The following is a 12,840-nucleotide window of genomic DNA, read 5'->3' as shown; positions in this document are numbered from 1 at the left end:
AATATTTCTTCCTCTTTTTTGTTTTAGAGGTCTCAAATTTTTGAAGGGATTTTTGACAGAAGTGAAAAATGGAGAAAAGGACATCCAGACAGCTCTGAGTAAGTGTTTTTTCACATTTTGATTGATTAATTGAATAAGATGTGAAATGGAGACCCCTGGAGGAGGAGATAGGGTGTGTTTTTCAAGATTTGATTTTGTTTCTTTTCAATTTCATTATTATTTATTAGTTGTTTCTTACATGCTTTGTTAAAAAATAACCCGTGAGGTAGTGACCTGGTAATCTAGATCTAATGTATTAAAAATTAGTGTATCTTAAAGAAGAACTAAATTAATAGAGAGCCATCTCTTAATCTTAATAGGAAAACCTAATAATTTTAAGAAGCTAGTTTTTCCTAAAATAATCTTGAGATACTATGTAGTTTTCTATAATCAATTTCCAAAGAGAAGCTAGTTTTGGAGACCATAAAAGAGAGGGTGTGGGGAACCCTGGGAATTTGCTCTGGAGTGAGATGAAGGGTTGGTCACCATCTTGTACTCTTCAAGTGCCCTGAGTGCCCCATTTTTGTAGTGCTAGTTGAGACTGGGATGAAGGCCTTGGTCAAAGGAGATTGTCCTATATCTTCAGCATCTTAATGCAGTGACTGGAGCATTATAGGTGCTTAATAAACATTGGATGGGTGGGTAGATAGGTGGGTGGATCAGTGCATGTATCAGACCACTTTTGGAAAACATTGACGACTTGGAAGCATCTCCACAGTGCTCCTAACAGAGTGGCTGAACTCTCAGTCTTGGCCTCTAGGAAGTCATTTCCGGATGGGTATTGAGGCTTTGGCAGGGTGGGCAATGGGAATGAAATTCCATATTAACTTTATTAGGATGTAGAGAAGCACAGGGTCAAGCTTTAAGCAGCCATGATTGCAAATACTGAAATGAATGAATTAGATGCTTCGTTGGGGAAAAGGAGCCAGTATTCATTGCAGCATTTTGTCCATGTTGGGGTAAGTTCTTTTCCCTTTTATTAGTCCTCTCTGTGGATCATGAGTCCTGACAGATCTTGCCCCCTCGTGATATTCCCAGGTCTCCCTGTCTAGAAACTTACTGATGTGCCAAGAAACAGTAAAAGCTGATATTTCTGTAACACCGTATAAAAAATTTAGAAAACTTAATCCTCACATTAACCTGTTTCTATTGGTTAGGTAATAGAAATTCTGAAAGATTGAAAGGCATGTTAAGACCACCAAGGACCTGAAGCAGGGTCACTTTGGGGTCCTTGCCTCAAAGGTCCTCATTTCTCTCACAATATCCCTGAGCTATCTGCATTTCTCATACATCCCTGAATTTCTGGGACAGTCTCAGTTATATTCTCCCCTCTCTGTCCTGATTTCAGTACTGAAACATGATTCTTGGGTATCTATCAAACTTTATTACTCTATGGAGTGATTAAGATCATGGGCTCTCTGGATTCCACCACTTAATACACTGTTGTGTTGTGCCCTTAGGCAATTTACTTAACCTTTCTGTGCCTAAGTTTCCTCATCTATAAAATGGGAATGATGATTTGATTTCCCTAGTAAGATTGTTGTAAAGATTAAATAGGTTTAATTCATGTGAGAAGATTAGAAAATTGGTACATAATAAGCTCTTCGTAGAGGTTAGCTTCTATTATTGTTTATATTTTCATCATGATATACAAAGTTGATAACCTGCCAGAAAATGGGGTTTATTTGTCCCAAACTACAAATGGAAGGTTTACAAAACTCAGTTGCCAAGCCCGAAATTTCTCTCTAGACTAACTTCTTAGTATGGAAATTTCACACTGGGAGGAAGACTTCACCACCTGCAGGAAACACAGAAAATATGGAATTCAGCACTGTGTGCAGACTCCACATGTCACAGGATGCTACTGCTTTGTTGTGGCTATCTGTGTTAGGGGAAGTGGGGAATGCTAATCTCATCACCCCTCTGCTGGAGCTGGGGTGGAGTAGAAGGGACACAAGCAAGTGAAAAGAAAAGCTTTGCCCTTGGAGGTGGAGAGGAAGTTAAGGATATTCCCTTTCTGCCTTGCCCCCATCCCTACTGCTGCCCCTTTTCCTCCCCTACCTTTTACTTGATTTGGAGACTGGGCCTGGAGATGTTGACTTTGTGAAGAGAGAGGAGACTTGAAGGGTAAATGCTGCTTCAAAACTGAAATAATTACAGCCAATTTCAGCTTTTCCTTCTCTGTCTTCCCCTATGGACTACTTTCAGTGGAAAGGAAAAGAGGACTATAAATTTTAGTCATCCTGATGCTCAGGATTATTTCTGAGGATTTCATGATTTAGATCATCTTTGCTTATGGGGATCCCTAGTTTCCTGCTGCTGTTCAATGTGGAGAAAGTTCCCCTAACCACCCTCTTCCCCTCTAGACATAGGCACAGTAAACTCTGTGCAGACAAAGAGAGCTTTATGAGAAATGTTTACACATTAACTATTCAGAACTCACAGACTCCTTGATGCGTATTTCTTCTGGATAAATGGCTTCTTTTTTCTCATTTTGAAATCACAGCCATTATAAGACTGGTATCTTGTCTAAAATGAGGGAGTTTGGGTATACAGGTAAAAGAGAAGGTATGTGCAATTTATATGCCATAGATAGGCAAATTAGCTTACATTTTTTAAATTCTAAAATTGATTTTGAGTTATTGTAATAACAGCTACCATTTATAGAGCACCCAGTGTTGGGGTGACACTAGGTTCTCCATAAACATTTCACTTAATCTTCTGAATAAGCCCCTTTTACAGCAAGTAAACTGAGGTTTAGAGAGAGTAAGTATCTTCCTTAGTGTCTCAAATCTAGGTCAGTGGTTCTCAAAGTGGTCCAAGAACCCAGCATCTTCATCACCTGGAAACTTACAGAAATACAGACTACCAAGTCCCACCTGACATCTACTGACTCAGAAACTCCAAGGTGGGGCTCAGCGATACATGTGTTCACATATCATTCAAGTGACTTTAATCCATGTAACGTTTGAGACCCGTTCATCTAGAGCTGAGATGTTGACACTCACCTGTCACTAGGCTACATTTTTGTTATCTGGGAATTTTGACTGCATTTGAAGGCTGGAATTAGTTAGCCATAGCATCAGTTAATTTTGCCTCCTTTTCATGATCATTAGCTGGTTCTCCAATGACTGGAAATTTTTCTAATCTCAGAACATCGAAACAGTTAGTAGGAATAAATTAAGGATAAATCTTGGATGGCACCCCTGAATTTGAAAATGCTGCTTAAGAAAGATTTTGATGTAAATGCTCATAAAACTTGTATAATCTTAATGGCTTTGGAAATGGGAGATGATACTGAAAAGTCCTAAATGACACAGTGGAAGCCCTGACATCTATTAACTCTCTGGAAGATGCATGAATAGTCATGGTATTGCTGCAGTTCTGTGACCTAGAATGAGTTTTCAGCATCTGGGCTTGGCCTTTATGCTGCCTCTTTTTGATTTGAGTCATCACTTGGATTCCCCATAATGATGGTCAAAATGGAATATTTTGGGTGGTCTCATGCCACAAGCTGCTGTGAACTCAAGAGTCCTCTGACATTCTCTAGAGACCATTCTAAGGGAAGAGTTGGGCACACAAGGCAAATATGTTTAATGGTCCACCCTGTAGCTGAACCCCTCCATTCCCAGATGCCACATCAAAAAGAGCCTTTAGAAAGCATCCTTGTAAGTAAAAGGAAGAAAAGTTGCTCTGCCATTTCATGCACCATTGTCCTAAATGTTACGGGCTCTGCACTGTTCCCTCAGCGGGATAGCATATTGCCGCATCCCTCGCCTCAGAAAGATTCCTTAAATGTCAGGTCACATTAACCTAACCAAGATCTCTAGCACCAGAATAGAAGAAAATTTAAAGGATACTTAGTTACGTATTTAATATGAAAGGCTTTCACAGTCAAGGAGAGCTGTAAGAGAGAAAGTCAGAACTCTTAATCAGATATTTGACACCAAGTCATAACTTTACTAATTATTCTGAACATACTGAGGAATATGAATCGAGTCATGCCGTCTCCAGGACTATTCACAGCATATGCCTCTAATGGCAGAATTGGTTTACAATACAAGTTTTCATCTCCATGGTGCCTGAAGGTAACAAAGGATATTTCTGGGTACTTGTTTGTCTCTGTCAACTGGTTATTGAGTTGGCTTTTGCCATACAATTCATTTTGCCTGAAGCTTAGTCACTATAAGGAATTTGAGGGTAGTTTCCTACTAGTAGTGTTTTTAAAATTATGTCGGATATCTACCATTTGACCAAATATACAAATACAATACCATCTACCACCTTGTGACCACATTATTTCCTGAGATCTTCATCCTGAATATGTAGTTTATCATCATATAATGAGTGTTTTTATACTTTTACTATATATATATATCCATAAACAGTACCTAATATTGTATTGCATATTTTAAACTCACGTACATGGTGTCATACTATACACATTCTTCCTTTTTCACCGAGTATTTTCAGATTTATTCACTGCTTAGTCATTTTCAGACCTTCCTTGGTTCCTGATTCTTGCCTAAGGACTGCCTAGTTTAGTTCATTTGCAAAGCTGAGATGATCATGGTTTCCTGGGCTCAGTGAATGATTGATTCCACCTTTTCTGGCTTTGCTTATCTACTTCCCAAGCTCTCTCCTAAAACTTCGATTTGTGTTTCTCCTTTGTCCTGTCTTACAGCCCAAAGGAACTTTACAAATCCTTACTGATTCTAGATTTACAATAGAGAGACACTGTTGTATGTTCTGTTCCTGGACAGAATAGTTATCCACTAATAGTAATGGAAAGTGTTCTCGCTCAGATGCTGTAACAGGTTTAGGCATAATCTCTAAATACCTGAGAAAGTTTCCAAGTAACTAGTAAAGAAATCAGTGTGTTGTTTCCATAAATAGAATAAGATTCCAATTTTTTCAAAAAATGGCTAGAAAAAGGCACATTTAAAATTTTTCATTATTTTATATTGTCACAAAGAATAAACATTAGTTTTTGTCAGAATGGTTTAATGTGACAAGAATGCCCCAAGTTCTCATTTTTTTTAGCTTTGTGACCTGGGCAAGTAATGATCTCTTTGGGTTTTCTATTTTTTCATTTGTAAAAGGAAGAGAATTAGGCAAGGTGCCTATTAATACTTCCTACTCAGAAATTTTGACTCTGTTTCTAAGGAACTGACACATCTCAAAGAACTGGGAGAAGGGTATCATTTATGTCTTTCAGAGGCCAAAAATACTTCCAGATTATAGAACATGCATTATGATAATGAGTGGGTATTTCAGTGAAGATTAATGTATTTCATTATCTAATCTTCTCTAGGTAACCAAAATAGGTCAGGCTTAGACTTCATTTTATTTTAATGCAGCATCACGTGGCAGAGATATTTGCAGCCCTAGAAGTCAGCTAAGGACTTTTGTCAGGTCTTTTTCTTTTCTTGTTTTTTTTAACGAGTTTTATTTTATTTGTTGGTTTTAAATTGCAGCAGTGGCCTTCCTAGGTCTGGGTCAGGACCCAGACTAAATTCTCGGACTCCCTCTTCTCTCATTAGACTGCTCGGCCCGCGTTTTGCCTGGTGGGACTCGTCTTCGGCTAGGTGCAGGCACAGCACAGACAGCCGCCGCCTAGAAGGGCCTGGATTGTGCTGCTGCACAAACACTCTTCCTTAGACCAGGCTGCCCATGCTATTTGGACTCTTAGCATCCTTGTTTTTCTGCTGTCCCATAGAAGGAGACGTGCAGGAAGGTTTCTGGGCCTTTTTGAATGGTTGACTTCACTGGCAAAGTGTAAGAAAAGTAGAAAGTCTGTAAGGTTGGAGTCACACCTGATCCAGAGCCCGTATATAACAGGTACTTTGTCTGCCACGTGAGCTTGAGCTGAAGGCTCAGAGACCAGGACAGCAGTCAGCGATGTTTGCTGCGTACCGTAAAGAAATGTGTCTCTCTTTTTATTTCCTTACCACAGTTCCAGATCAGGGTGATCATGACTGTTAGTAGAAGAAAATAATACTGTGTGTATAGGAAAAAAGACTTAAGGAAATATGCCTCCAGAATTTCCATTGTGGTTATCTCTGGGAGGCATGATTACAGGTTTCTTTAGTTCCTCCCTTTTTGTATTTTCCATATTTTTAACAATGAGCATGCAGTATTTGTGAAATCAGAAAGGAAAAAAAAAAAAAAGCAGTAAGTATTTTTTTTTTTAAATTACCACTGTGCCTCAGGTAGGAAGTTCAGATCCTTGACATGGCATCAAAAGGTGCTCACAATTTGGCTCCAGGCCCAGTGATCTTCAGCCCTGTTTCCCCTTCATGCCACCATCTCTCACAACTCCATGTAGCTTCCTCTGTCTGAAGCCCTGGCCCCCACCCTTTTCTCTGCCCTACCCAGCCTTTGAGACCCCTTTGGAGAATTATCTTTGTTCCCTGTACTCCGAAGCTGGATTTATCTCTCTCTTTCCATTCCTGTAGCACTGGGTACAGATCTCTATTATAGCAGTTGACAATTTGCATAATAGTGATTTGTCAAAGGCTGGCTCTCTTATAAGCCAGTGAACTTCCTGAGGGCAGGGGACTGAGTTCAAATCACCCAAAGATCCCTGCTGCCTTGCGTAGTATGGAGTGTGTGGTAGACTCTCACTAAATTCTGGGTGAATGGAGCAGCTGTTCCATCATGGATGTCCACCAGCAGGTTTTAATGGCACTGAATTTCATCTGTTTACTTTTAATAGCATTTAATACCTTGCCTGGATTAGGATCACAAGAAAGTGTTCCCACTATCTCACCTCTGTAAGTCACCTCAGGATGCTTTCCGTGGATCTGTACACTATCTTGCCAGCTCACATGGCTTCTTAGATGGCTGGAAGGTTGACTGTCTTGCTGATTTACCTCAGACACGGTGCCTGGTATTTCTGCCTGTCTACACTATACACTGTGTGCTAGCAACCGTTTCTTCACTGAGGTCTTCCATACCATCTGAAGTGTCCCTGATACCATCTGTCCCCTCAGAGAATTGGATAGGTTTTAAGTGTGGCTTACGTTGAAGACTTGTATCTTTGACAATGCCGTAGTCTATTCAGACTGTTCTCCTAAGAAAAAGGTTAAATTTAATCTTGAGTTCTCCTTTAGACTGTTTGTAAGAGTCCTTTCTCCACTTGAATTTACTGATTTTTATCATTTCTGCTTTAGCTTTACCACACTGGATGCTGGCATTTCAACCTGTTTCTAAAACTTTAGATAGCCAGGGAAATCTGTTATATTTCAAATGTACAGTCTTCTTTTATATAAAATACAATTGTACTTTATGCAAACTTAAATTATGTAAAATTGATAGTATGGTATGCTAAAGTATCAATAAAACCTCACCCAAATTTTAAAAATAGAAGTGGACAAGAATTTCATCATTTCATAGCTAGAGGGCTTGTATGAACTGTAAACCACATGGCAGCACCATTTTGCCCAGTAAAATGCAGATACCTGATGTCCTTTGGCAGTGTTCTGTGAACTACATTTTTTTTTTTTTTTTTTTTTTTTTTACTACATAGGAACTTGTGGTTGTGGTTTCGGTGCTTGCTTTTTTGTTATTTTAACATCTGATCTTGTTATAATTTAAAATGTTTTTATATTCTACTATAGTGTCTCCCAGTCATTGATTAAATGGTGGTGGTGCTTATACCAGTGCTGAAGCTAGCACATGAAAATAAATAAGCTTGGAATAAAATTTAGATGTGGTAAAACATGACAAAGGTCAAACAACCCCCATGACACTCTGTGCTGTAATTGAGGAATGTGAGCACTCTGTAGACCACTGGAGATGACGCTGAGAAAATAAAATGGAGGATTGAAATAAAAATGCGCTGTGATGTAGAGGTGATGTAGAGCTGTGCCTCCTGAGAGTGCCTTTACTCCTATAGAAAAATCAGTTTTGAATTTTGCATATATTGAATTATTCAAAGCCTTCGGGAACACATCCCTTGCATAAAATGCAGTCATCTTATTCTTGAGATTTTTTTTTGTAATTAAAATTATATAGCAGTTTTTAAATCTCTTAAAACACATTCGGGCAAAGGTAATAGTTTTTTTATCTTTAAAGACAAGGATATGAATGATTTTTATTAATCGGCCTCATCAGTTAATTTATAACTAGCTTAATAATTTCAAGCCACTCTTTCCATAATGATTTTAAAGGTTTCTAGCTTTAATACTGTATATCAGGGTCATAGGGACATCTGGGACAAACATTTGACATCCCACAATAGAATGTTAGATTCGAAGAGAACCTTAGAGATCATTTTACAAAGCAGGAACAGATGGTTAAAGAGGCTGGCGAAGGGACTGGCTCTGGGTCACCCAACATTTCAAGGAACTGTGTTTTTATATTTTTATGGTGTATTTTTTAAATTGTATTTAGTCTCTATTCTCTAATATCCTTTCTTCCCTCTTTACTTGGCATATTTATACTGAATTTTCCAACTATGGTAATAAGCTGAAGTTTGGATATTCTGACTCAGAGTAAGAATGGAAATACCAATTTTTCTTTTAAAAATCTGTGCAGACTATTTTCCTACTCAGGACCTGTGGGATAAATGATCTTGTAATTCAAGTTTTTTCATCAGTTTCTAATACCAGGAGGAATGTGCTACTACATACATTAGAAAGGACATGATAAAAATAGCATGTCAAATTCTAATGAAATTGTTCCTCATGGAGTTTTTCTTCTCTTCAAGATAATGCATATGGTAAAACGTTACGGCAACACCATGGCTGGGTAGTTCGAGGGGTTTTTGCGGTAAGTAAGCTTTCTGCCTCCTAATGTTCTCATGGTCATGGCTAGTTGTTTTGCTTTGTATTGTGTGGTGCTTCTGTTTGCTTTGTTTTTGAGAGTAAGAACAAACAGTTGCTTATTTCATTTAAGTCTGTAGGTCTTTTGTTGGGTGGAAATGTTGGCATTGAAAGGTGAGGCGAGACAGAGTGTGCGTCACCTTACCCAGTTCCTGTGGAGACTTGTCTCGAAAGTGGGTGCCTGTCTGATAGGGCAGTGAAGAGTGTCAGTGCAGGAAGCTGCCAGATGCTCACCCTTTGAAGGGAACCTGGTGGCAGTTTCAAGCCCATAGCTCCCTCTGCTGCCTGTAGTCAGTCCTGTTAATTCTCAGATTTTAGTAGATATTTTTTTCCTAAATTGAATTTTTTTCTCAAATATTAACTGACCTGGGTTGCCAGTGGCTAGGGCTAGGAAATCTCTTCTCACCCTGTTATTTTCTTTGTGGAGGTGTTTGTATTCATATGTTTTAGCCCCTGTTACCTACCACTGCCTCCTTCCCTGCGTGACCTAGGATGAACACACACTTGGGAATCCTAGCCCCCTAGACAGATCACTTAGCCTGCTTTGTAAAGTAGCAGGAATAGATGTCCCCTTTATGTCCGCAGTAATACTCTGTGATCCTCCTGTCTGGGGAGGGGTCAGCCTTAGATGCAGCCATGAAAAGACGGAGTCTTATGTAGTGGTACAATAGGAAATGCCATAGAATGAGAGTGTTTTGGGGAAGGTCAGGGATTCAAAACAGCCTCCAGAATGATGTCGTTTACTAATTTAAAGCATGGGAGACATCATTTGCCTAACGTAAGAACTGTTTAGGTCATGATTTATTAGGAGGCAGATAAAGAAAGTGGGAAGAATTTACCATGGAAGAAATCAAATTTTAGTGAAAGTGAAACCTCTGAAAGCATAGAGATGACTAGCTCCATCCTACTGTTCACTGGAATAGGAGCCAGGCCAGTTGCAGCCACAAACGGCTCACGCTTACCTTCAATGCATGTTTAATAACAGTAATAGCTACCATGTGGCTGTTGGACACTTACTGTGTATCAGGCACTGTGCCAGGTACTTCTGTGTTCATTATCTTTGGCAATCCTCAGGATTAAGTCCCACTATTTTACAAGTTCAGAACTGTTAGTTCCAGTCCCAGAGTGAGGCAGTGGCAGAGCCCAGGTTGCTGTCTCCAAGGCTGGTGCTTATCGCCCACATCACAGCTCTCTACAGTGAAGACAGAATAACTGAGAAGCTGCCAGGGAGAAATTAAGTAGAGGATGCTGCTACATTCATTGATCTCCCTGAGTAAATACTGTGATTGCTTGCAGGTGCCTGACACCCAAGTTCCCTTGGTTAGATGACACAGCATAAAATCATTGAGTTGTACGCTTTATAAGAAACGTAAATGTAGTTTGGGGTTTTGTTTTGTTTTTTTTTTTTCAGTTTAGAAGGCTGAGTTTGATCCTAAAATAGTGATGATCCAAGAGATGTTGCCAACAAGGATGCAGCTATAACAAAATTTGTCACAAACATGAGTATCAAAAAACTTTTTAACTTATAGCATTTTCCCCAATATACAGTAATTTAGATTCATTGTAAAAAACTTTTAGAAATCATATAAGAATAGGAAGGGGAGAAGTTTAAATTGTCCATATTTTCACCACTCTATGATAATCATTTTTTAACATTTTTGTGTTTTACCTTCCTAGCTCTTATTTTCAAATATTTTTATATATTCCTTTCAATATTGTTCTATTTCATTTTATATTTTTATATAAATATATATCTATTTATAGATGTCTATTTTTATATCTACATGTTTAAATTATGTGTATAATTATTTTTATTTTGTATATTTACTGTCTATGCATATAAATTTTTTGACATTTAGCTGGTAGTATCATTTTGTATTCTTTTCTCCCACTTTTTTATTTTTAATTTTTTCTAGTTTTATTGAGAAATAATTGACATACATTATTGTATATTTAATACATACAGCTTGATAGTTTGATTTACACATACTGAGAAATGATTACAATAGGTTAGCCTAACATCCATCTTCTCATATAGATACAATGAAAAGAAAAGAAAAGAAGGAAGAAAGAAAGAAAGAAAGAAAGAAAGAAAGAAAGAAAGAAAGAAAGAAAGAAAGAAAGAAAGAAAGGAAGAAAGAAAAGGAAAAAAATTTTTCCTTGTGAAGTAAACTCTTAGAACTTACTCTCTCAACAATTTTGCTATATGTCCAACAGCATTGTTAGCTGTAGTCTTTCCCACTTGTTTTTAGGGACTGCATAATATTTCCCTAGTGTCGAGGTACCATAATTTATTTGCCCAGTCCTCTATGTTGGAAATTTAAGCTGCTTTAAGTTTGTTTTTACAGATAAAACAACATCTGTTTGTATGCATTTTTGACTAAAACTCTTATTTCCTCAAAATAGGTTCCTAGAAGTAGAATTGCTGTGTCTAATACCAAGAACTACAACCACCACTTAGAATTGGAGCACTTACCAGTCACTAGATGTTTTAAGTGCTTTACTTACGTGAAGTTATTAATCTCGTAACTCTGAGGCACATTCTCTTACTTTCCCTGTTTAAAGACAAACCTGAAACACAAAGAGGTGAAGTAACACACCCGAAGTTATAGAGTAAGAACAAGTTGAAGATTCTTGATATTGTCAGTAATTTTTAAAGTTGCTAGTTTTTAAGAAAATAGATTATGTTCAGCATTTGGCAACAGCCTTATCAGTAGAGGAACTAGACAGACCCTCTCAGCCTCTCTCCTATTGTTCTCCAAGTCATCCCTACTTTGGAAAGCTTACTGAGTTTTCTAATGTGCTAATTACAATAAGCAGGGCCAAATTCATTTAACTGATCTTGGTTGCTCAGGGGAACATCTTTTACACTCAAGGAATTTGACTTATTTACCAGCCAAGTAGTGTGAACTTTCATCTTCAAACAGTTATGATCTATGGAACTGATGCCCAGTCCAGGCTCTTCCTCTTTGGGGCTTCCTCTTCAATTGAGTTCTGTCATTGTTTCCCAAATAGGCTCGACTGCATCACAGTCCCCTAGGAACCTTTGAAAAATACACAGTCCTGGGCTCCACTCTGGAGAAACTTTAAAAAAATTTTATTTTACTTAAACAAATGTACATAGAGTTTTGCTTAGTTTTGTTTTTAATCACAAAGTCCAAAAAGGTTATAATAAAAATAGCAGTCCCTACCTTCTGTTCTGTACTTCCCAGACTCTCTGAAAAAGGCTGCTACTTAAAACTGCTTTGGCTATTCCAGTACCTCTGTACTTCTAAAACTGTTTACTATTATTTGTGGACTTCCTAATTTTAATTAGTTTATCAAATTTAATTAATGTTGACTTTCTGTTATGGATCAGAATTTAGCTCTCTTAGACCTCACAACCTCAGCTCTTCTGCCTCCACACTCCCTTTATATCACAAGTTAACATTATGGTAATGACCCAAAATTCTGTGACTTTTTGTTCTTTCTTATGTGAGTTTTCTGGTTTTCCCCACACCATCAGATCTCTCAAATAACCGTCATTCTGAGCTCACAAATGTTATCAGGTTTTGTTATTTTTTTCTTGGAGTCTTCCATTCCAGAGCTTCCTAAACTCTTATTCCAGTCTGAATTGTTGTACTGCTATTACCCTAGGATGTTTCTTGACAAGTTTTCCTATACTGAACCCCCACCTCATCCTGTCTTCATTTCCCAGGTCCTGTGACTTCCTGTTTCTTGATCTAACCCCTCTTTTTGATGGTATCCTTACATGAGTAGCTTCCTAAGAAGGGTGCAAGGGAGCTAAATTTTTGAGTTCCTGCATGCCTGAAAATGCCTTTATTCTGCCCTTTTTTTCCTAGAGTGTTGTTTTGGCTGGTGTAGAATTCTAGGTAGATAGTAATTTTCTCTCAGAACTTTGAAGGCATTCCTCTGTTGTCCTCCAGCTCCCAGCGTTACTTAAAATCTAATGTCATGCTACTTCCTGTTCCAC

The 12,840-nt window shown here is 38.2% G+C and overlaps 1 protein-coding gene across 5 annotated transcripts in view; it reads left to right on the top strand.

Annotated features, from left to right (window-relative positions):
• PLEKHA8 (pleckstrin homology domain containing A8) overlaps positions 1-12,840 on the top strand; it is a 57,209-nt gene that overhangs the window by 37,106 nt on the left and 7,263 nt on the right. For all 5 annotated transcript variants that reach the window (XM_045508097.2, XM_045508096.2, XM_010971410.2 and 2 more), the window contains 2 exons: positions 28-98; positions 8,753-8,814. In XM_045508097.2, coding sequence (XP_045364053.1) covers positions 28-98; positions 8,753-8,814 — 133 coding nt within the window. The remainder of the gene's footprint in view (positions 1-27; positions 99-8,752; positions 8,815-12,840) is intronic.

The sequence above is a fragment of the Camelus bactrianus genome, chromosome 7 (genome assembly GCF_048773025.1).
Source record: "Camelus bactrianus isolate YW-2024 breed Bactrian camel chromosome 7, ASM4877302v1, whole genome shotgun sequence".
Classification (NCBI taxonomy): domain Eukaryota; kingdom Metazoa; phylum Chordata; class Mammalia; order Artiodactyla; family Camelidae; genus Camelus; species Camelus bactrianus.
The sequence above is the reverse complement of the archived record's forward strand: the minus strand, read 5'-3'. Positions and strand labels throughout refer to the sequence as shown.